Source organism: Sporobolomyces koalae, assembly GCF_050403365.1.
Source record: "Sporobolomyces koalae JCM15063 DNA, S_koalae_JCM15063T_v1_ctg23, whole genome shotgun sequence".
Classification (NCBI taxonomy): domain Eukaryota; kingdom Fungi; phylum Basidiomycota; class Microbotryomycetes; order Sporidiobolales; family Sporidiobolaceae; genus Sporobolomyces; species Sporobolomyces koalae.
Genome location: NW_027481748.1, coordinates 76,838 through 99,127, shown reverse-complemented (window position 1 = coordinate 99,127; position 22,290 = coordinate 76,838). Strand labels below are relative to the sequence as shown.

At 54.8% G+C, this 22,290-nt stretch overlaps 6 protein-coding genes across 6 annotated transcripts; 3 read left to right on the top strand and 3 right to left on the bottom strand.

Annotated features, from left to right (window-relative positions):
- Positions 1–3,969: 3,969 nt before the first annotated feature.
- Positions 3,970–7,091, bottom strand: JCM15063_002079 (uncharacterized protein; the record flags this gene model as incomplete). The annotated part of the gene is made up of 4 exons (XM_076679467.1): positions 3,970–4,276; positions 4,340–4,446; positions 4,522–4,644; positions 4,707–7,091. The coding sequence occupies 4 exons, from the start codon at positions 7,089–7,091 to the stop codon at positions 3,970–3,972; spliced, it is 2,922 nt and encodes a 973-aa protein (XP_076533375.1).
- A 273-nt stretch (positions 7,092–7,364) lies between these two features.
- JCM15063_002078 (Zn(II)2Cys6 transcription factor domain-containing protein) lies at positions 7,365–10,638 on the bottom strand (the record flags this gene model as incomplete). Its single annotated transcript, XM_076679466.1, has 8 exons — positions 7,365–7,752; positions 7,828–8,008; positions 8,083–8,270; positions 8,355–8,477; positions 8,551–8,982; positions 9,241–9,798; positions 9,866–9,999; positions 10,093–10,638. 8 exons carry the CDS (start codon positions 10,636–10,638, stop codon positions 7,365–7,367), a joined length of 2,550 nt encoding a protein of 849 aa, XP_076533374.1.
- Positions 10,639–11,382: 744 nt separating this feature from the next.
- JCM15063_002077 (Zn(II)2Cys6 transcription factor domain-containing protein) lies at positions 11,383–13,013 on the top strand (the record flags this gene model as incomplete). Its single annotated transcript, XM_076679465.1, has 5 exons — positions 11,383–11,458; positions 11,615–11,746; positions 11,830–11,937; positions 12,022–12,207; positions 12,268–13,013. 5 exons carry the CDS (start codon positions 11,383–11,385, stop codon positions 13,011–13,013), a joined length of 1,248 nt encoding a protein of 415 aa, XP_076533373.1.
- Positions 13,014–13,233: 220 nt separating this feature from the next.
- JCM15063_002076 (RidA family protein) lies at positions 13,234–14,245 on the top strand (the record flags this gene model as incomplete). Its single annotated transcript, XM_076679464.1, has 7 exons — positions 13,234–13,245; positions 13,330–13,475; positions 13,576–13,675; positions 13,758–13,850; positions 13,935–13,949; positions 14,026–14,085; positions 14,183–14,245. The coding sequence occupies 7 exons, from the start codon at positions 13,234–13,236 to the stop codon at positions 14,243–14,245; spliced, it is 489 nt and encodes a 162-aa protein (XP_076533372.1).
- A 1,064-nt stretch (positions 14,246–15,309) lies between these two features.
- GDH2 (glutamate dehydrogenase (NAD(+))) lies at positions 15,310–19,760 on the top strand (the record flags this gene model as incomplete). Its single annotated transcript, XM_076679463.1, has 16 exons — positions 15,310–15,376; positions 15,493–15,578; positions 15,873–16,004; positions 16,084–16,161; positions 16,237–16,864; positions 16,924–17,180; positions 17,245–17,656; positions 17,725–17,954; positions 18,029–18,326; positions 18,399–18,560; positions 18,643–18,811; positions 18,888–19,066; positions 19,135–19,185; positions 19,250–19,322; positions 19,393–19,484; positions 19,561–19,760. 16 exons carry the CDS (start codon positions 15,310–15,312, stop codon positions 19,758–19,760), a joined length of 3,114 nt encoding a protein of 1,037 aa, XP_076533371.1.
- A 384-nt stretch (positions 19,761–20,144) lies between these two features.
- Positions 20,145–22,069, bottom strand: JCM15063_002074 (alternative oxidase; the record flags this gene model as incomplete). Its single annotated transcript, XM_076679462.1, has 9 exons — positions 20,145–20,400; positions 20,483–20,528; positions 20,614–20,790; positions 20,874–20,986; positions 21,060–21,099; positions 21,190–21,274; positions 21,353–21,478; positions 21,553–21,818; positions 21,883–22,069. 9 exons carry the CDS (start codon positions 22,067–22,069, stop codon positions 20,145–20,147), a joined length of 1,296 nt encoding a protein of 431 aa, XP_076533370.1.
- Positions 22,070–22,290: the final 221 nt, after the last annotated feature.

The following is a 22,290-nucleotide window of genomic DNA, read 5'->3' as shown; positions in this document are numbered from 1 at the left end:
TGGCTCGCTACCGCAATTACGACCGGCGCGCGCCGATGAAGAATCTGCCTCGCCAATGCCCGAGTGTCGAACAGCTCGGAGGGGGCGCCACAGAGGATTCAGATAGCCAAGCACACGAGATCTTCGGCGGTGGACCGGAGCGGAGCAGCAGGGCGCGATCGGGGTCGAATGAACCTGTGGCTGACTCGTCTACCGGTGAGTCTCAGTTTGCTGGTTGTATCTTCTGCGTGCTGTCGATAAGGACCATCCGATTGTTGGCACACGTTGGAGAGTGGAACTCGGTGAGCCGGTCTGCATGGTCCGGCGTAACGAGCAGCGCGAAGCGAGATAGCCTTCAACTATTTTGAAATCCTGCTTACATCGTCAGGACGTCGAGGGCGAGGGCGAGATGAGCAACGGAACCCGATCAATGCCCCCGCCGTATTTCGAGGGTCCCCCGCAGGATTGGAAACTCGTGACTTTTGGGTTCTGCTTCTTCTGCTCGCAATCATGCTACACTCGGCGAACGATGGGAACTCATTGGAACATCTTAAACAGGCGCTCGATCTTTCGAAACGAAAACAAGATTCATGGATCAGCTGCCAGAGGGGTGGGCGTCATATGCCGGCACGTTGCCTGCAGTGACTCGAAGTACCAGCTGGGCAGCGCTCCCAGAGTGTTACAAGGCAAAGTCGACTCAGACGAATGCGCACGAATTCGCGCAAGCGCTCAATCGCGTCCACATAGGTATGCATGTTTTGATCTTCGCGCTTCCTGACAAGCGGTTCACGACTTTGTGCTCAGATCTGATTCATCCCGTTCATCCATTGATAGAATTGCAGACTGCGATCGACGCCGCGAATGCTGTGAGAGAGCGTGCTTACGACACCGCCGACCCCTCAGACGTTGTCCCGCCCGAGCACGTCCGACTACTCCTGCCCGAAACAGAGGGGAGTCCTGCGACACCGTCTGAGAATTCTACATCGCTCTGAACCCTACATTTGTCTATACCGCTTGCAATGAATCACGGTGTCTAAGCCCTTGTCGAGAACGATCCGCTAAATGCAAAAAGTGTGCTTCCTTACCGGTTCCAAGAGGCCGATCATTCTGACAAGAGCCGGGTGGAGACAACTTAAGTAGCTCAAGTCGCAGGCCATGCATTGTTATCGGAAATCCAATCTAGGCGTTGTTCGGCACGGACCTATCGTTCGCACTTATTGCTTCGTGAATCTATCGTGCACTTTCTCACCGGGAGAGAAATTCAGGGCTGGGGGAGAATATTTCTGCTCTTGCAACCCTTCTCTTCGCTCCACGTCGACCGGGCTCCTGCAAACATGGTCTCAGAGATATCAAACAACCAACACGCGTGAGTCTTCTCTCTCTCTCTCTCTCTCTCTCGGCGGTGTGTTCCCTGCCCGTGGCTCTCGCATCTCCTGCCCCATCTCCTTGTCTTCATCCCCCTCCTTCTCATCGGATTTCGCAATCGCACGCACACATACACACACGGTCTCCCTCTGGCCCTCTCCCGCCCATATACACTTTTGCTCGCCACCGTCCTGTGCTCGTCCTGCCCTGACGGAGTTCGATTGTTCGGCGTGATAGATTCAGATTCGGAAGCAAGGACAGACCGCCCAGAGAGTAAGAGGAAACTCACTGCGACGTAGCTTGCGCCTCTTTCGGACCTTGCCTGACAAGCGAAGTTCGTCGAGGAGCAAATTTGGAGGGACAAACGTACGCACCTGTACTTGCTTCGATATGACACTGGTGGAGAGTGATGCTGGCCAGTGCTTGGCCTCGACGAGTCTGTGGCCGCGAGTACGTACTCGCCCCTCCTTCTCTCTTTCGTTCTCTCTCTTTCTCTCGCTTGCTCTATTTCTGTTGATCACTCTCAGCTCAAACTCGAGTGGCCGATCGAGAATCTCACCGCTCCACTTTCCGGCTCAAAAGAAACCGAGAGCTTCGCTGTTAGAGAACGAGACGAGACAACTACCAAAGGCAACCCACAATTGCAAAGCGAATCCGAGTGTCCTTCGGAAGAGACATCCAGCGGCATAGGATGATTCGAGTCCGCGCAATCATCGAGAGGACCAGGTACAGTATGCGACGCTGCAAGAAATGCTTGGGGAAAATACCCACAGTATGCTGTCACCTCAGCATTGATTTTCGTCTGCTCATCGGCTCACGGCTTGGCGCTCTGACATAGGTCCTCACCTGCCGATTCGAAAACCTGCAACGGGCATCTCTTCCACGACATGCGGAGATTTCCGAGTCAACTTTTTCGTCTACTGGTTCCAATACCGAACGACAGTGGAAGGATACGACGAACAACATCCAGAGAATGAGGTTGACTATCATTCGTGTCCTTTCACTGTCGTTTCGTTTCGGAATCAGTAGGCGGAAAGTTGACTCGGAAATCTCCGCATGTCGAGGAAGAGATGCCCGTTGCAGGTTTTCGAATGGGCGGGTACGAACCTATGTCAGAGACCAGGGCACGACAAGCATAGGGCTGTGGCGCGAAAAAGCGTGTACCGGCAGGAGAGAGAGGGAGGGAGGGAGAGAGGGAGAGAGGGACCGTATGTGCGTGCTCATAAGTGCGTGTGTGTGCGATTAAGACCGACGATGAGAACGAGGGAGACGACGTCAAGGATATGAGTGGGCAGGGGACAGACTGCCAAAAGAGAGAGAGAGAGAAAAGACTCCCGAGTGCGCAGTTTGATGCCTCTGAGACCATGGTAGAAGAAGGCCGGTTGAGGTGGACTGAAGAGAAGGAAAGCAAGAGTCATATCGCCCCTCTTCCCAGGTCTCGATCCCGGTCCCCGCGAGAAAGTCCGCAGTACATTCCACGACAGCGACGAGAGGTTCGTGCGAGAGCGGGGATTCCGCCCGACCAATTCGCACAGCCTGTTCTCCCTGCACCCCGCCTCGATTTCATCACTCTATCGCGACTTCTTGACGCAGATATCGGTAAGAGTTTCGGCTGAGGCGTCCTGGACTTGAACTGGCTCGAAAAGTGCCTTGCTGCACCGTCGTTTGCGGACACGCTCTCCCACTTTTCTTAACCTTCTGGCCTTTTGGCTTAGATCAAGTGTAGTATCTGTTCTTACCAGTGTGATTACTGGTAGCTCCCCATCGGGGAGCTCATTCAATCACTCTAATCTTTGAGCGCCGGTGCAGTCAGTTCTTGGGCTTGCCCTCCTGGCTGCCGCGATGGCCCCTCCATTCCACTCCTGGTCGGCGCTGTCGGGCATCCCCGTATCCTTTTGGATTTTTTGTTCTTTTTCTTTCGGCGTGCACCCTGTGATCTCTGGGATGGGAGCGAGTTGCGACAGAAGCGAGAGTGTTCCAATCCCTAGAAAAAGTCCTTCAGCGATTTTCGCCCAGAATGGACCAAAATGGTTCGCTTTTTCACCAGATGGTCCATTATGGACGATTTCCTGGGAACCGGGGCCAAATCAGGAGAGATGCTCGCGCATTCTCGGTCCAAAAAGATACCGATTCAACCGATTCGAGTCGAGCGTCTCTCCTGATTTGGCCCCGGTTCCTAGGAAATCGTCCATAATGGACCATCTGGTGAAAAAGCGAACCATTTTGGTCCATTCTGGACGAAAGTCGCGGACGGACTTTTTCTAGGGTTCCAATCGGTCGACTTTCACAGCGCTCTTCGCGCTGTACAGGATGAGTAACATTCTCTTATGCAGACAACGACGATAGGACAACATCGGCGAACCGGATGGAGGAAGACCAGGCTGCGGCGCGAGCCACAATCCTCGAGGAATCGGGACACGCACAGAATATTCTCGCAAAAACCGCCATAAATCCTTTCGTCTGCGTGCGCGGATTTGTCTCTCAATTCTAGCTCGACAAGATGCTTCAGAACAGAGAGAACCGGCAAATGCGGTAGTCGATCAACATAAATATGTGGATTCTACTGTTACACAACAACAAGAACAACAACAGGTTCGTAGAATTTGGCGTAAACGTGTTCGTTACTCAAACTGGCACCGATCTCGAACTGGGAGCAACCACTCTGCTCGACCAGGTGCTGCGGGACTGAACCAGATTCGAGGCGACTTGCGCAATTTTGTCGCGCGTGCCTCGTAAAAGGACCGCAGTGGTTTCGAGACCGGTCCAAGTGTTGTGTGACGTGAGGCAAGGTGTAAAGAGAGCGATCGTATCTGGACTGACGATGGGGTCGGAGGGCGAAGAAAAGGGGTTCAAGGGCAACTGGAGCCCTTCTGGTTGGAACGGATCGTAGTACGCGGTATGTAGCAGAGAAGACGAGCGGGCGTTGGCAAGTCTGCTCAACCAGGGTTCAGGTCAGCTACGTTCCATCCGGGCCAAACCGCGAGATGTAGTGTACCGGAGGACAATCCAGAAGAGCCCAATCTGGAAGCAGAATGCAAACGCGAGCCAGTGTTTGCGCTTGCGATTTTCCCGGTCTATCGAATCGCTCAACGCTCGAGCAACCTGGACGCGAAAAGCACAATGAGCGCCAGATCAATCTCGAGCTGAGGTCGATGCCAGAAGAGAATAGATTCGTACCTGGTCGCCGACAAGAAGTCCCATGTCTTCGATGCTCTGGCGCAGCTCTTCGACCTTGGATCCAAGATCCTGCTCGACCTGATAGTTCTCCACCAGCTGTCCGCGTATGTCTTCTCGCTTGATCTGTACATCATTCGCGTCAGGTATTGCAACTCGCAAAGAAGGATACCAGGAATCGTTCATACCGTTTCAGATTGATCGAGGTGCTCGAGCTGCCAGAGCTCTTCCTCCATAATCTGTCTCTGACGAGCAGTCTCTTTCTGCCGTTCCGATAAAGCTCGCACCAAGCTGTTGTCTGCTTGTTCCGCCTGAAGCTCGGTCGATAAGCTCTGACCGACGTTTCCGAAAGACACCCGAGCAGCCGTCAAGGCTCGAACGGCGGCAGATAGTTGGTCGAGAAGCAGGGGAATCGATTGGTCGGGAGTGTCGTCTTCCTCCTCTTTGACGGGCTCCATCTTTGAAAGAGGCAGTTCCGATATGGATTCGGTAGGCGGTGAATGTGGCGGAGATCGTGAAGGAGAAGTGATTGGGTTTTGAGCGACTGGTCTCAGGCGCCGCGCCAATGGAGAAGGAGAAGCTCGCGGAGGCGTGTCATCTGGATTTGGCAGCGGGATGATGCGTTGCGGCGGGGTCGAACTTCTCGGCGGATTGACGCGATCAGGGGAAGATGATCGCGCGGGAGACCGCGACAAGGTTGGAATCGGTGTACCCGGAGGGGAACCCGTTGTCTCGACGGGTTGACGTAGGCCGGATTGACGATACGCGACTGGCTGAGATCGGCGGAACGAGGAGGAAGCCGGCAGATGGCGTACGGGTTCTGGTGATTCCGGAGCGAGAACAGGTGGGAGAGCAGGGAGATCCGGCGAGACTGGTCTCTTGCGTTCAACGTGCTCGTCGTTCGAGCGAGAGTGAGCTGATTGTGACACGGGAAGGAGAGGTGTTTCTGAAGATTGCGGATCAGACGGCGTCCTCGAGTGACTCGAGACCGGTTCAGCGAATCTGACACTATTTCTGAGGCCGGTTGACTGTGGCTGACGTAATGGCTGGCCCTCTTCGTTCGGAGATGCTTCTGTTGACGCATCTGCTGCCTCGTCGTCGTCGGTCGATTGCGCCATGGCAAAGTCAATCGCACTGCGTTGAGCTATCCGTACCTCGTCCTCCTCCGAGGACCGCATGTCCCCCACGCTTTCGTCCTCGGTCGTCTCTCCGGAGAGTGCCTGTAACTGCGTACGCTGACCGTGCCCGTCCATTCTAGGCTCCCGGTCCCGCTGCTCCTGCTCACCTCGTCTCTGCTCGATCTTGACCTCATGTCCGCCAGTCTCCTGATTCGTCCATGGAACGTCCTCGTTTGAGTTTGAGCGCTGAGCGCTTCTGCGAGTTTTCTCGACCGGTAGAGAACTGCTCGGCGAGAACGAGTACCGGCCGGCGAAATCTGGCGCCTCAACTTTTGCCCTCTCTCGTTGTGAACCTGGACCTGCAGGGGTCGCATTCGCTTGCATCGCTATCCGACGTTCAGCCGAGTTTGTGAGCGCTCCTTTTGGACCAGTGATGAGTCTTGCGAACGCGTCGTGTATCTGGGCGCTGCTGCTCGCAGGAGAAATCTTTTGTTGATTCAAATTCGGTCGAATCGGAGTCCCGACGGAACGCTGTGGTGAAGTAGGAGATTCGGCAAGTTTGCGAGCCGAGGAAGGAAACGCGCCAGGGGCGTGAGGGGTCTGAGGAGGGAGAGTAGAGCGTATGTTTCGGCGAGAAGGGGGCGAGCGACGTGGAGTCGACGTGCTGGAGCGCGTCGTCGGAGAGGCCAATCGAGCATCGATGTAGTGTGCAAGATCGCCAACTGTGCTTCTTCGAGGAGCACGGGGAGAACTCGACGAGGCTCGATCTTCATCCAGCAGCCCGGCGTTACTGGTTGCGTGTATCTCGGTTCTCTGCTCCTCCTCCTTGTCGAGACCGCTCGTGTCTTCTTCTTCGACGGTCTTTTCCATGGCACGCACGCTATGTCGAGCTGTACTGTCACGTTCCCTTGCTTTGCTTGAACCAAACCCTTCGTCCTCCCGGTCCACCAGCGTCGAACTTCCTGTACTCGGTGACGGTGCGTAGAGATCCCCGCGAGGAGCGAACCTCGCGTGTGAGACCGAGATTGCACGGGGTGTGAGCGAGGTCGAGTACGGTTGAAGGAAATCGCCTTCTTCGAGGTGAGTTGCCAGCGACCTGCGCGTCAATTTCGCCTGTTGCTGTTGTTGCTGTTCGTACCCTTGCTTGATGGCATCGTCATCCAACAAGTCGAGCGATTCGGTATCGCTCAATCGGAGACCATCCAGCTCTTCCTCTCGCGCTGGTTGCGACTCTCGACGCGAGTATCGACGCGTTTTGCGAGGAGTAGAAGTCGCGACACGCTGAGAAGAGAACGAAGGGTCGTCTGAATCGTCTGGTAATGCGAGTGCGGGAGTCGAACTGGCAGAACTCGCGGTCGAGTTGTTGTGATGATCGACCGGGTCCTCGATCGAGACGGAAGAGCTCGACGATGCGTCTCTCGCGTTCGGATGTCGCAACTGACCGCGGTAAGACATGAAGAGAGACAGGCGTCGCCTCCGAGTCGAGTAGTCGCGATTCGACGAGGTTTAGGGGCTCAAATCTGCTCGCGCGCAGAGTTTGGAGTCGCGCGCGTGCCGCTTTCCGCAGTCTCAATAGAAAAAACATAGGTCAGGCAGCTATTCTATTGCAAAGGTTATAAGACATATTAGAGAACGAAAGGGCGTATGAACACGGATATGCAACATTCAGAAGGCGAGCAAGCAAGTCGGAACGAGGAAAAAGAGCAAGATTAGATGATATATGGATATTCAGTACGTGTCATCTTCGACCGCCCTCAACGGCGAGGACCACAAGTTGAGCTCGAGTCGGAACGAAGCGATACTCTGTCCGATCTCGTGCCCGACGAGTCCCGGTTGGTCTTCGGTTGCGTCTGCTCCGAATTCTTCACCGCTCGCTTCGTACGCGAATCGATCGAATTCGAGCACTTCAGCCTTGGTCATTTCCGCGCGATGCACCTCACGTTTGGTTGAAGCGGGACCTTGGATCGTCAGGTCCGACTGTTTGAGCAAGCGGTGCAGGAGCGGTCGAATTGTGCGGAAGTCGGCTTCGTCTGGGAACAGGCGCGCGGCAGTGAACAGGTGATGCAGCGCGGTGGGGATGTTGACCTGATGCACGTATCCTCCCACGATCGAGAATCTGTATCGGAAAAACGACGGGTTCAGCACGATGTCGCGCAAATCGAGAGCGAGTGAATAGAGGAAAGAAATGTACGGCATCCAGATTCGACTCTCGACACCCCATCGAAGTATGACGAGCGCACTCTCCATGGCCATCTTGGCGTACTCGCGCAGCTTCGCGTCCGTGCGATCGTACTGTTGCAGCGGGATCTCGGGTCGGAAAATGTAGCGCATGAGACATTGCTGACCGTGATGGAACGGAAGGATCGCCTTGACTGAGTTTGTTCGGAAATGCAGGATGGACTTGTCAGCGTCGCACAGCTCGCATGCATTCTTGAATTGGACCCACTTTCGCGAGAGTCGCCCCATTGCGAGACGACCACCATCATGTCTGCCCGTCGCATGCTCCACTGTCGGAGCTCTAGAATCGACTGGTCGACTTGTGCTCGAATCTTCTCGCTGTCCCGCGTTTGATTGACCATTCCGGGACCAAGTTTGTTGAACGATTCGAGCAAGATGGCACATAACTCGAGGTTCCTGGTTGTTCCACATCGTTGCACATACGCCTCGGATTAGTACTCGCCTCGGTGAATCACGAGATGACACGGCTTTGAAACTCACGTGCGAAAGACTGCATCTGTGACTGGACTCGCATACGACGAATTCGAGAGGACATCGATCTGACGCAAGAGGACCTTCATGGGCAATTCGAATCCAGAGGGTTCTCCAGCTTGCTGAGTGTACCTATTGCCATGCAATGACTTTTGTGTCAGACCAAGTGATCAGGATTCCCGGGTCAAGCGCAAACAGGCCTCACAAAGCGCCCCAGATCGATGAAATGAACATCATCCTGCCCTTCTCTGCCAAGATGCGCCCGATCTTGCTATTCTTCTGCTCGTCGGACAACTCCTCAAACTCATCGAGAGCACTCCTCGTTCCTGCCCTGTGCGAGAGCATGACGCTCGCAAGGAGCAAGTGAGGGAGCGAGTAGTACAGTCCAAGCAGCGTGATCGCCTTGACACTGAGGATCGCAAACTGTTTCGTGCCGTCGTTCAACGGCGTGAACATCTCGTGGGCGAGTTGAAGCGCTTCTCGCAGACACGTGTGAAACGTGTCGACCCGAGAGAGCGAACGCGCACCGATCGAAACGATCGTTGCGAGGTACATTGGCGAGCGTCGTCGGACCTCGACAAATGACAAGTGATGCTGATCGGAGAGGGGTGAGTTGGCCGCAAAGGTGAGGAAGTACCTGATAGCGTAGTCGGATCACGGGACGAGGAAATGCAGACGAAGGGTGACCGTGCAGAGGTGCGAGAGTAAATGCAAGTGCGAGTAGTTATGTGTTGAAGGGAACGAGTGAAAGGAAATCCGAGGGGAGAGATATGCAATGGTGATACAGATGTTGACAAGGAGGGAGAATTGTCATAGAGACGGAACAAGAGGTCGTCTTCCCGTCAACATGTCAACTCTGCAGGATGATGCGAGATAAAAGTCGGCAAAGACTCACGAGTCGTAGCACATGGCTGCTTCCTCTTCAGTGACGACCCCCCGCGAGATAAAATCCGGCTCGTCCTGGTACGGGTTTCCTGACCGGGGCGTCCGTTCGTCGCCCTTCCATCGCTTCGCGCTCGAATAATCGCTCATTCCATCGTGCGTGTACCCACCTGACTGACTGTCCGACTCGTGCTTGAGGCTCGAATTGGAGGCATACCGGGCGTGAGCTTGGCCCGAGTTCGACCCCGGCAACGGGAACGACGCATTCCCAGGCGAGTCCGTTCTGTATCCCGAGATGCCGTATGTATGCTGCTGCGGTGACGGTAGAGGTACGGAGGCTGAAAGCGGATTCAAAGGCGACTGAGAGTAGTCGAGCTGAGCTTGTCGTGGCGGGGGAGCCTGTGCCGTTTGAAGTTGCAACGCGTAGATCTGCGCCTCGAGCGCCGCAATTCTTCGTTCGTGATCAGCTGTGGTAGTACCGCTACCGCGGTTCGAGTCGGCGGGAGAGTGGACGAGCGAAGAACCGTTCTCTTCGAGAAGGCTCACTCGCTGATCCATCGCGCTCAGGCGGCTAGACGCGCGTACGACCGCGAGACGTCAGCGTCTTCGTCACTCGACCGTGATCTTGCTCTACTCACGATTCCACCCATGCTTCGGTGACCCCACCTCCCCTTGGCCGTGGAGGAGCGACTGGCGGTGCTTCAAACACGCAATCAACTCCTGCCGCACGACACCGCCGGCACGGCTTCTTGTCCGGCCCTTCACATTTCATCTACTCAAACATGGCGAACGTCAGGACCGGAGCGCAAGGCGACAGGCAGATCTCACATGGGAAAAAATGGCAAGACGTCACGCCATGACTCGCCTTTTGTTTCCGACAGAGAGCACATGCAACCGAACTGCGCGCTTTCGCGGTGGCCGTAGCCGGCGGCGGAGTCAGCTCAGGGCCAAGATGGCTTTCGGCGGCAGCCGGGAGGCCAGTCACCGTGTGCGGCGACGCGAGCGGCGGTTGGGCGTGGGGCGCGCCGAGAACTGACGACGAGGCAGTTGCAGGCGAGTGGTTGTTCGACGCGGCCGACACTGGCCTCGGCACATACTGCTGAGTGAACTGCTGCTGCGGTTGATGATGCTGAATCGGCGGTGGCGGGTACGAGGCGGGGTAAGGGTCATTGTAGTACGACAGCGGCGGCTGCGTTGATTGTCCGGACGGCAAGGGGTAACTCGACGACGGAGGCGCGCCCGAGGGAGGCAGCGATCCGCCGAGCGGTCCGTTGGAGAGCAAAGACACGCCAGACTGCATCGACGGTATCGAGTATCCCGCAGTGCCAGACGTCGACGCTGACAAGAGTGGGGAGTGCGAGTGGTGCGCGCCCGGTTGGTGAGTGCCGTAGGGGTACCCATTCGACGCCATGTCGTCGGCGCTGATCCCCCAGGTACGTGCAGGGAAAAGGAGGGCAAGGCGATCGGGACGGGCGGGCCAGGCGAGCGTGAGAAAAAAGAGAAGCTTGGAACTGGGTGTCAGCATCGGAAGTCGGGAGCGCGCCCCGGCGGCCCGAAGAGCCTCGTGGTTCCGGTGGGTCTTCCAAACTGTAACTAGAGCTAGGAATTTGTGTAAGCAGTTCCAAGTCGGCAACCTGAATCTGATTGTCTACTGCCGTCGCTTCGGCCGAGCGCTCTCTCGCCGGCAAAATTAAAATTCGTCCGACCCCTTCTTGTCTTTTATCAAGCGCGCATGGCAGTTGGTGAGCACTAAAAGACGCCGTCGGCTAATGACGCAGGGGACGCAAGAACCGTGCGGCGGTCCCACGGAGTTACAGTCGGAAGATTGCGGATGATGCTTTCCGCTCGATATCAAAATTATCATTCGCAACAACAACCGGAACCTTTGTGATACTGACTACCTCGCAATCATGATACAGTACTACAGCTGTCAGCAATGCACTGAGTCGTCGATCACTGATGTCGACGCCGAATGATCGAAGCATTCGATCGAAGCAGCCGCGGAAATCAGGTGGCCCCAGACGTGAAGGTCAAGTGTTCGAGTAAGAAATTTCGCGACGAGATGAATCGAGCGCGCGCGACTTGCAATTTCGCGGAGAGAGGACACGCCAAGTAGTGCGTCGGTGTCCGTCCCTCCTCTCGGCCTCAACACCCAATGGCAGCCAGTTCGGAGCGCCGTGGCAGGAAGATCAAGCGCGAGGGAGGTTTACGTTCACCTGCGTGCAAAGCCTGTGAGCTGCCCCCCGCTCGGTTCAATCAATCAACGGATTCATCGATTCGGCTCGCGACGACGTTCGCTCGTCATCTCGGGCCGCATGACGAATCGATAGTCGGAATAACAGTGCTGACAGATCCTTATCGTGACCGTGTTCTGTGCGCGACCCAAGGCCAACAGCGCAAGGTCAAATGCAGCGGAGGTAGCCCATGTTCGGCATGCTGTCGCAAAGCGGCGTGGGACGGTGTGCCTCCTCCTGAACATTGCGAGTACGATGGAGGATTTATCCCGGCGCGCAAGACACGTGAGTATCCCTCCCGCTCGTAGGCTCAGTCTCGGCACGTGCGCCTCGGGATTGACCCAACGAAACTTGCTTTCTAATCGCAGCTCCTGCTTCCACTGCGCGCGAACTACGCGACCCAGCCGAATGTGACGACAGCAAAGGGAAGGGTAAATCAGGGAAACCGCTTCAGAAAGGGCTTGCTTGCCTCGCCTGTGCGTCCCAATTCCCCTCTTCCCCTCTTTCGGATCTCCCTTGGGAACATTTGTTCGGATCTGATGCTTCTGCCACTAATACAGGCAAAGCTCGTCGCGTCCGCTGTGACGGCACCAAGCCAGCGTGTAGTTCGTGCAAGCGCACCGCCAAACGCGAGCGCCGCGAGCCCTGTTGCATCTATCGCGCCGACCTGCACGTTGCGCAACAACAAATCGAGCATCGTCGTGCGCTGTATGCCGCATGCGATGCGACATCAACCGCTGACCAAGGTGAGTTGCCCCCTTCCAGAGGTATACGAATGCATGATCTCATCGCGATCTGCGAAACAGATATTCCTTCTCCACCGAACGAACATGAGGAACCCCGTACTTCCCCTCGCTCGCGTGAGAGTTCGGGTTCGCCTCAACCTGTCATGCCTCCGATCGACTTGATGATCATCCCCGAGTCTGCACTGCCGCCGTTGCCCGACCTGTGCTCGATCCCTTCGCCGTTGCCGTCTCCGCGGCTCAAGTCAATGTTTGCCCCGGTACCTCCTGCTCACCTGCGCTCCGCTTCCTCAGCTTCGATATCGACCTCGGCATCCTCAGGGTCTATGCTGAGCCGCTCCTGCTACGGATCGCATCCGCCTTCGCCCTCGCTCACACATACATCGACCGAACCTTCCTCATCGTCCTACCCTTCTCCAGCGACTCCATTCAGTGCCGGCGAAGATTTACTCCCTCCGAACCTCGACAATTACCCGCCGCTGCCGTATCCGCCTACGAACGAGGCGGAACCGTCGCTGTGGGCCGTGCCTCCGTTGGCGCTCGGCGCAGCCGTCTCGGCAGATGTGCCATCATTGCCTCTGACCAGCGACAATGTCGGGTTCCATCCGAAGAGTGGGTACGACTTTGACTTGACGTTCACGTTGCCCATGTCGCCGCCGCGTCCGGCAAGTGCGGCCTTCTCTACGGTCGGCGCAAGTTTGACGACGCTCGCGCCGGATATATTCCTCGGGTCACCCGTCAAGAGCGAACCGAATACCGAGAAGGAATGGTGGATTGATCAAGTCCGGAACGAGATGCTACATTCGTGAACCAGCTCGCCCGGAGGGAGGACCCCAAAGACCTGCAATGTACATAAAATCGAACGTCTGGGCACTCTTCCTCAATCATCAGGACAGTGTCCTTTTATCTGAGCTGTACATGGCCAGTAGCGAGCGTATATAGTTGTAAATATTCGATAGTAACATGTCGAGATTACGAGATCCGAGTGCCGAGAATGACCATCGATGACTCTCGCCTCTCCACTAGTGCATGTCCCGTCTGGTCCGTCTCCATTGCTGACGAGCTCCCGCTGCTTCTGTGCCCTCGGACCTGACAATTTCGGTGGACCCTCGCCGCGCGCTTCAGCTGTCCCGGCTTCCCCTCACCCGCGTCCAGTTCTCGTTCAGCTCCCGTATCATCGCAACTCGCCCTTACTCTTCAACTCGCAACATGTCTGCTCCGTACACGACCGTCTCGACCCCCAACGCGCCCTCGGCCGTCGGCCCTTACAGGTCAGTTTACACCACCTTCCAGCGGCCGGTTGGCTTCTGCCGATTAGAACCGACATCTCGCTTCAAAAGACTGACACGGAGCTCTGTCGCCGCTTTATAGTCAAGCGATCAAGACTGATTCGCTCATCTTTTGCTCGGGATGCGTCCCGTTGGTACCTGAAACCATGAAGGTCATTGAAGGCGGTGTCGAGGAACAAACCGTGAGTGCATCCTCGCTTCCACCTCGTCGAGATCATCTTCAAAGGACGTATCGATGATAAACGATGCGTGCGGGTTGTACAGGAACAAGCGATGAAGAACTTGACCGCGGTCGTCGAGGCTGCCGGTTCGGACCTTTCTCACGTCGTCAAGACGACCGTCTTCCTCAAGAACATGGTAAACAAACTGCCCCTTGAATCAGATCGGAAAATCTGTTCTCGAACTGAACTTTTGTCTCTCTCACTCGATTGCTAAACACAGGACGACTTTGCCAAGGTAGGACCACGGTTGCCTGTTTTCTGAGCTCAAAGACAAGATCGGAAACTTGACCCCCCACTCGATGTGTCAACAGGTCAACGCAATCTACACGAAGCACTTTGGACAAGCGAAACCTGCTCGTTCTTGCGTCGAGGTAAGCCGGTCGTGGTTTTGTGTCTCGCACTTGCCTCGAGGACTGACATTGGAGTGCTCTCGCGCCATGTCTGTCCCCCTTGCTCTTACACACATAGGTCGCACGTCTTCCTCTCGGCGTTCTCTTCGAAATCGAGGCTATCGCCGTCCCCAAAAAGTAGAAACCTGCAGTAGAACTTTTATTTCAGCCCTCCTAGCTGCGCATCTGTTTGTGAGAGATTCGATGCTCAGTGAACGATCAACTGTCCGCCTGACGTGTCCTGTTGGAACCGCATCACTTGACCTCGGGGTTCAAATGAAAAGTTTCGAATATTCGAGAACTTGGCAGTCTCTGCCCCCCATCAAGCTCTCGAAACGATGTTTCTTGACTCTCACGAACCCACAAATGTAAACTATGTACACAGGTCACGCTACGTGGACTGTAGGCAATGCCACTGACGAACTCTCTAGCGAGTGGGGTGCGATTCCGAGAGGGGTGGACAGGCAAATGAAAAGTTTTTCTCTCGGAGCGCTCGAAATTTCGCAACTCGTGACCTCTCTCTTTCGAGAACTGTGGGTCCCGGCTGGTCACGTTTTACACTCGTGATCCGTTCATTTCGGGGTCTAGTTCCGGCCAAACGCGTGGACAAAGAAGGTCTCTGCCCCAATTTGCTCGTCTTTTCGCTCGCAGCTTGCTCGTGAGAGGCTCGAAGGTTAAATAGACCAAGAAAGAAGGGAGAACGTGACCTGCAAAAGCTCTGCGCGGCACGGGGGCTTTCTCTTGAGGGCATACAGCTGGCGTCTAGTGGAATCACACCAGGCCGAGCACATAGCGCAAGCTACCCACGGGATCACGTTCGCTACTTTTGAGCAATTCGCATCTCCTTCTCTTCCCTCTTTTTCCTATTTTCCTTTCGCAAGATCGCTATCCCCCTTACGCTCTCTATACCCCTCAAAAAGCCAAGAAACACAATGGTGAGTTGGTCTCGAGTTCCACTTGAAAGACGAGGGGAGTTGAGGAAGGCCGTCGCACCGCCTTGAGCGCCGCAGTCGAATGCGGCGATCGCAGGCTGACGTGGTCGGTCGCCCGCAAAAAGGGAGAAAAAAGATGGGTTGTCCTGCAGCCGACGTTTGGCGCGAGACGCGCGCGCGCAAGAGGCATCTCCTGACTGATTTTCGGTTTCCCCGGTTTCGTCGCTTCCCTTTTCCCCATCATTTCCTCCTTTGCACACGTCCACAGGCCACCATGATTGCCCCTCCATCAGCATTGTCGCATTTGGCGCACCTCGACATTCCGAGAACACCTTCACCAGGTGAGTAGCGCTTGAACAAGCCCGGTCCCCCCCATCGTCGTCGTCGAACCGAACTCCCCCGCTCGCTCAGCTGACGTGCTCTCGCTCGTCCCTCTCGGGATTCTCGCAATCAAAAGCACACGGTACGATCAAGAACGGTGATCAAGGGTACGCAACACCCAAGTACGCCGAGAAGGACAAGCACCAACGAGCGGTGCTCGAGGTGAGTTCGCTCGAGTTGATTCATTCATTCTCAGTCCGGGAACCCCTTCCTTTCCTGCCTTGCACGCCCCGCGCTGCGTTCGAAACCATACCCAGCTGCGTGCTCGAGTGAAGGAACTGCAGTTTGGACTTGGAGTGGGGGCAGGGTCGAGAGTTCGCAGTCGAATTTCGGAGTGCCGTCGCGACTTCGCGCCTCAAACCGCGCCTTGCCGCAGCGATATTCCCTCAACGTGCTACAACCTCGGCACATGACACTGACTGATCCTTCGTCCACATTTTCCTTCGTTGTCTCTAGATTGTCGCGACGAACGGCTTCATTCCTGAACCGCTTGTTGAATCGGAAATCGCATGGTTCTACGAATCGCTCGGCATCGACGATGGGTACTTTTCCCTCACGAGCCCGCAAGAGGTTGCCGACCATGTCGAGGTACGCTTCTCTCGCTCAGGCGATTTTCTCGTCTTTTGAGACCGTCAGAATTGACATTGCAAAACATCGCACTTTGCAGTCTCTTTACGGGGCCAAGATTCAAGCTCATGCCGCTCACCTCGACTACCTCGAAATCAAGCTCGAGAAGGAGAGTGAAGTGAGTTGCTCAGAATTCCAATCTCCGAGCGCCTCTAGATTTTGCAAGCTCACCCATCGACGCTTGTTTCTGCAGAACGGAGCCGTCTACATCTTCACTTCGCCTCCAGGAGTCTCGCTCGAGAACGGACCCAAATACGAACAGCGAATCGACTCCAAGTATCTCGACAATTCCGACTCGTCGAAAGTCGCATGGCGTCTCGAGTCGTACCGTGCCGCACCCGCCGCACCTGCCGCAAACGATCAAGGAGCGGTTGCGCAACAATTGCGCTCGTACTTCATCTCGCGCTGCGAGTTTGTCGACGCAGCTGCATCGCTCACCCCGCAAGAACTGTCGAAACCGGGAGTCGACATTCGCAAGATTGCCGACAAGACTTTCCTCGAGAAGGCAACCGACAACACGCTCGAGATTTACCAAGAGTTGATCGACGAGGCCCAACGGAGGATGGGTCCTGTCGTCGCGGCGTACGACGTCGAGAAGAGTCGCGAGCGTCGTCTCGTGATCGCGTACAAGCAAGGTGGCACACGTAGCTTCTTCTCGGCTCTGAGTGACCTCTACCACTCGTACGGATTCTACTCGACCCGCAAGTACGTCGAAAACTTCAAGAACGGCGTCACGATCATCTCGCTGTACCTCAACCCGCTTCAAGGCCCTCCTTCGGAAGCGTCGATTATCCAAATCATCAAGGAAGCATCCCTTATTTGTGAGTTCCGCTCCTTGATCCAAAATTTCTTGCACCAGAGCTGACTCGCCGGTGTTCAGACGTTCTTCCCAACAACCCTCTCTTCGAGGCCCACTCGCAACTCTCGGTCCAAGAAGCCGCTTACGCCTACTCGGGATGGATCTTTGCCCAGCACTTCTTGAACCGCCTCGGTCCCGCCTACTCTGCGCTCAAGGACCTTCTCGACGAGAACGACACGGTTCAAGCCGGAGTCCTGTCCGACATCCGGGCCCGATTCAGGCAAGAGACTTTCACTCGAGGTTCCATCCTCGAGACTCTGCAGCAGTACCCGGATATCGTCAGCTTTCTTTCTCTTTCGCCGGACCCGCCGTGAGACTGACCGAAGTTCCTCCTGACAACAGATCCGTCTCCTGTACATCTCGTTCTCGATGACTCACTACTACTCGGAGTTCGGCAACCAACTCATGCCGACCCTCTCGTACGCGCGCCTGCAATCAGCCGAGGTGCTCAACGGCGAGCAGCTCAAGGCGCACATCAAGAAGCACGTGCTCAACAAGCACGACGCGCAGATCCTCGAATCGTTCGTCACCTTCAACAACGCCGTCCTCAAGACCAACTTGTACACCCCGACCAAGGTCGCGCTCTCGTTCCGCCTCGACCCCAACTTCTTGCCCGAAATGGAGTACCCTACCCGAGCGTACGGACTCTTCCTCGTCGTCGGAGACGGCTTCCGTGGTTTCCACTTGCGCATGAAGGACGTTGCTCGCGGTGGACTTCGCATGATCATGTCGAGGAACCGCGAGGCCTACTCGAGTGCGTTCTAATCTGCGTTTCTTTTCGTTCTTGCATCATAACTGACTCGCCTCTTTCTTTGTCACCAGTCAACCAACGTAACCTGTTCGACGAGGTGTACGGTCTCGCTTCGACCCAGGCGCTCAAGAACAAGGATATCCCCGAAGGTGGATCCAAGGGTGCCATCTTGCCCGACATTGGCGCTTCCCCCGCGATCGTGTTCCAAAAGTTTGTCGACGGTATCCTCGACCTGCTCTTGCCCGGAAAGACTCCCGGAGTCAAGGACAAGATTGTCGACTTGTATGGCAAGGAAGAGATCGTAAGTCCTATTTCCTCTCATCGTGTTTTTGTCAAGTCCAGCCTAGACTGATGTGAAACGCGATCTTCTTTCAGCTCTTCTTCGGTCCCGATGAAGGTACCGCCGGATACATGGCTTGGCTCGCCGACCATGCGCGTGCTCGTGGCGCGCCGTGGTGGAAGGCTTCGTCGACCGGCAAGCCTGCCGCTACTCACGGAGGAGTTCCTCACGACGCGTTCGGTATGACGTCGCTCTCGGTGCGAGGATACACGACTGGTATCTACAGGAAACTCGGCATCAAGGAGGAAGACATCAAGAAGGTTCAGACGGGAGGTCCTGATGGAGATCTCGGATCGAACGAGATTCTCCTCTCGAAGGACAAGACTATCACTAGTGCGTCTCGATCTCACTTGGAATTTTCTGTTTCAGCTTCGGGGAAGCTCACCTGATCCTCAAAACCTGCAGTTATCGACGGTTCTGGAACGATCCACGACCCGGAGGGACTCGACCGTGGAGAACTCGTTCGCCTCGCCAAGGCTCGTATCATGGTCAACAACTTTGACCGCTCCAAGCTCAGCAAGAACGGCTACCTCGTCCTCGTCGAAGACCGTGATGTCACTCTTCCTGGTCAGTCGATCATGTTCGCCAGATCTCGTCTCTCTCTCCGCATCTGACTCTTTCCTTTTTTCGTTGTTCCTCTTACAATCAGACGGCGAGCTTGTCGCTGACGGAACTGATTTCCGCAACACTGCTCACCTCCGCTACAAGGCCGATATCCTCGTCCCTTGTGGAGGACGACCCGAATCTGTCAACGTCACGAACGTCAACCAGCTCTGGGATGCCGAAGGAGTGCCCAACTTCAAGTACATCGTCGAAGGGTGAGTTTTCCATTCCTGCTGGAGTCAATCAGCTGCGATCACACACCAAACTAACCTCGCGCTCGGAAATTCTCAGTGCCAACTTGTTCGTTACCCAAAACGCTCGTCTGCAACTCGAACGTCACGGTGTCGTTCTTTACCGCGACTCGTCTTCCAACAAGGGAGGTGTCACGAGTTCCTCCATGGAGGTTCTTGCCGGCATGTCGCTCAACGACGAACAATTCCTCGACCTCATGTGCTCGCCTTCTGGTGAAGGTTAGTTGCGAGGATCACTTGCATCTCTTCCAAGGGACCGGTTTGTTAACAAGAGCGTTCTTTCTCAGATTCGTTCTCGGACTTCTACCTCGAATACGTCAAGTGCATCCAACGGACTAGTGCGCTTCTTTCTCACTCTTCGTATCGCTTTATACTGTGTCTGACTCCTTACATCTCTTGCAGTCTCTGAGAATGCCTCTGCCGAGTTCGAGACGATCTGGAACGAACACGAGCGCACTGGTCGTGCTTACACTCTGTAAGTTTTCCTTCCCGAGCAGCCTTTCCCGCCTCGACGGATACTTATCGGTTTTCATCCTTCGTATCAGCCTGTCGGACGATCTCTCGCAAAAGCTCATCAAGCTTCAGAACGAGATGGAGGAATCGAGCCTCTACGACGACATCAAGCTTCGTCGTGCTGGTAAGTCTCCCTATCTGCCTGTGACAGTGTCGATCATCAAAACGATACTGACCAACCAATCTCTCTCTCTACATAGTTATGGCTCGCGCCCTCCCCAAAGTCTTGATCGAAGAGGTCGGTTTCGACACGCTCCTGTCTCGCCTGCCTTCTGCCTACGCCCACTCGATCTTTTCTTCCTACGTCGCTTCGAGGTTCGTGTACCGTTACGGTATCAACTCGTCCCCGATCGAGTTCCACTACTTCCTTCAATCGCTCTCGGAATCTGAATCCCAATAGATTTGATTCTTTCATCTTTTTACTCTCTTTATCTTCGTTTTCGACTCTTTTTTTTCGTTCTTTACCTTTCATCGTCATTTCGCAGCACATCTCTCCTTTCTCATCTTTCTTGGAGGGGTTCTCCCAACCTTTTCACCTCTGTGTTTATATGGACAATCATGCCTCGTCGTTTTCTCTTCGCTATCTTTTTCACAATCAAATCGAACCAACTTGCAGTGCCCTCTTTACTTTCGCTTCCACATACGGAATCGAAAAAGTGGAGATTAGATTACTTGCGATGATCGATAGGTACACAGGGAACAGACAACAGGAGACAATCGAGAGAGGTACAGTCGTGCCAGACTGAAACAGAAACCGGGAATCGTGCAGGTATAATGAAGAAGGTCAGAACGAAAGAAAATCAAGCTTTTGAGATTTCATTTGTCGTTTCGTTGTGGAAGGTTTCGATCCTCCTGATTCGAGACTGTCGTTGGTTGAATCGAGTGCGGTTCTCATCTCGCGTTCGACTTGGTTTGCCCATTCCAATCCTTGTTCCCTCGTGAATCCTGGCAACTGTCCTTGTTGGACGGGACTCGCGTGTTTGAGCGCGACTGGGTTGAAATCGTCTTGCGAAAGGTTCGCGAGGGTGTGATTGACGAATCTGTCAACAACCAGTCGAGAAAGAGAGAGTTTAGACCACAGTTGTGAACGAGAGACGGACGAAAGATGAATCATGAACTGACCGATGACCTGCTTCGTCAGCTCTGACTGCAAGGATCATATCCCTCACTAAGAAGAATCAAGAACAAGAGCACGATCAGTTTGAGCTCGAGTCGTCCGACGGAGAGGGAAACAAATGGAAAAAAAACCTCACTTGTAGCGTTGTCTCCCAACCTCCAGTAGTCCTTCGCAACGGTCGGGACTTTCTGTTTGCCTGGTCCCGGTTCCCATTCAGGCAATTCACCTTTGTCCAAGGCTTCGATTGCGTGCGTGTAGGTGTAACACGCTTCCTCCTCGAGATATCCGACGAATCGGTGGCATGCCCTTGGAGCTAGAAATCATTTTCGTTTGGAAAGTGGAGTTAGATCTGATCTGTGAAGGAATACGAGCTTGATGAAGGAAAGTTCAACGAACAGAGGATGTATGAAACAAAGAACAGGTTGAAGAAGACGCCTTGAGCGGCGAGTACCATGAGCCTGAAGAAGACAGAGGGTTCCTTGATCTTCATGAATGTCAGGAGGTGCATCCTGTATCCTCGAAGTACCAGAATCAGCAAAATTGTTGGATTCCGTAGTACGTTGGGGGATAAAGATGATGTACCTTTCGTTCTCGGCTTCTTGCAGCAGCGTATTGATCCAACCTGAAAGATACCAGAACCCGAAGTCTCAGTCCTGTCGTTCGGTCGAGTAGGCTCCTCAAGTTTAGCTGAATGCGAAGGAAACCAACTCACCTCCGTCTCGCTTCATCAAGCGCAACGATCTCAAATGCCTCAAGATACCAGCAGTGAATCCCGGAACTCCTGCGATACTTTCGAGCTATCGACATATGCGTCAAAGTAAGGCAGAAGTCAGCGATTTCGATCCTACAGAACGAATCAGGTAACGAAGGCGTACAAAGAGGATCCTCGCCATCCACTGATCGACCGTCATGACGAACCCTTGGTCGCGCTTCTCCTGCAGGGTAAGGCTCTCTTTGCCCGATTCACGTAGTGCTCGCTCGGCCGCTTCAGGTGATGCATGCTGGAGCAAGTCAAGATCTTTCCCGAGTCAGAATCGCATGGTGGAGAGAACAATTTAGGGGGAATTCCACTCACCTTGTACCGAGTGACGAAATCGAATCCTTTGCGACTAAAGTTGACCAAGAACCTCGCGATTCGATCCGACCAGGTCTTCGGGGGCAGGTACAACACTTGAATACTCTCGAGGTCTTGCCGAGTGTACACGGGATGTGACAGCAAGTACTGTTCGTGTGGTCGAGAAGGTTTCCATTGGGTGATTGTTCCTCCTTCTTCTAGCGTCGTTGTTGATGGTGTCGCTATGGAGGAAGACGAGCCTTCGACCGATGCGGTTGGAGCATGATCTAGAGTATCCGCTTGGCGACGATCAATGACAGCTTCTCTACTGTATGGATTGACGGGACTTACCTTGTGGATGAGGTTGGTACGAGTGTCGAGACGAGACTCGAGTCGAAGCAGTCGTCAACGATCGACGGTACGCACCACACGCACAAAGGGTCGAGCGAGGCGGTGCAATTCGGCCCCGCAGCGCTCCAGCCGAGATTGCGCCACGTAATCCGAGGGTCGAAATGGGCGAGTGAGTGATCGGTAACATTGGTTAGGTCAAGCAAGCGATATGTAAGTTTGGAAAGAAAGGAGAAGAGCTTGAAGGCTCTAGGACGAGAGGGCTTGGCCAATGCCTCGAGGTGCGATTGATCCGAATCTTGTTTCGGCTGGGTTCGGATCGATCTGCTTCCTTCAAGAAACCCTCGCTGTAACCGAAATCCGGGTCACGCCGAATGTTCGGGGCTTGTCGTGTAACTGGTGGTCATTGAC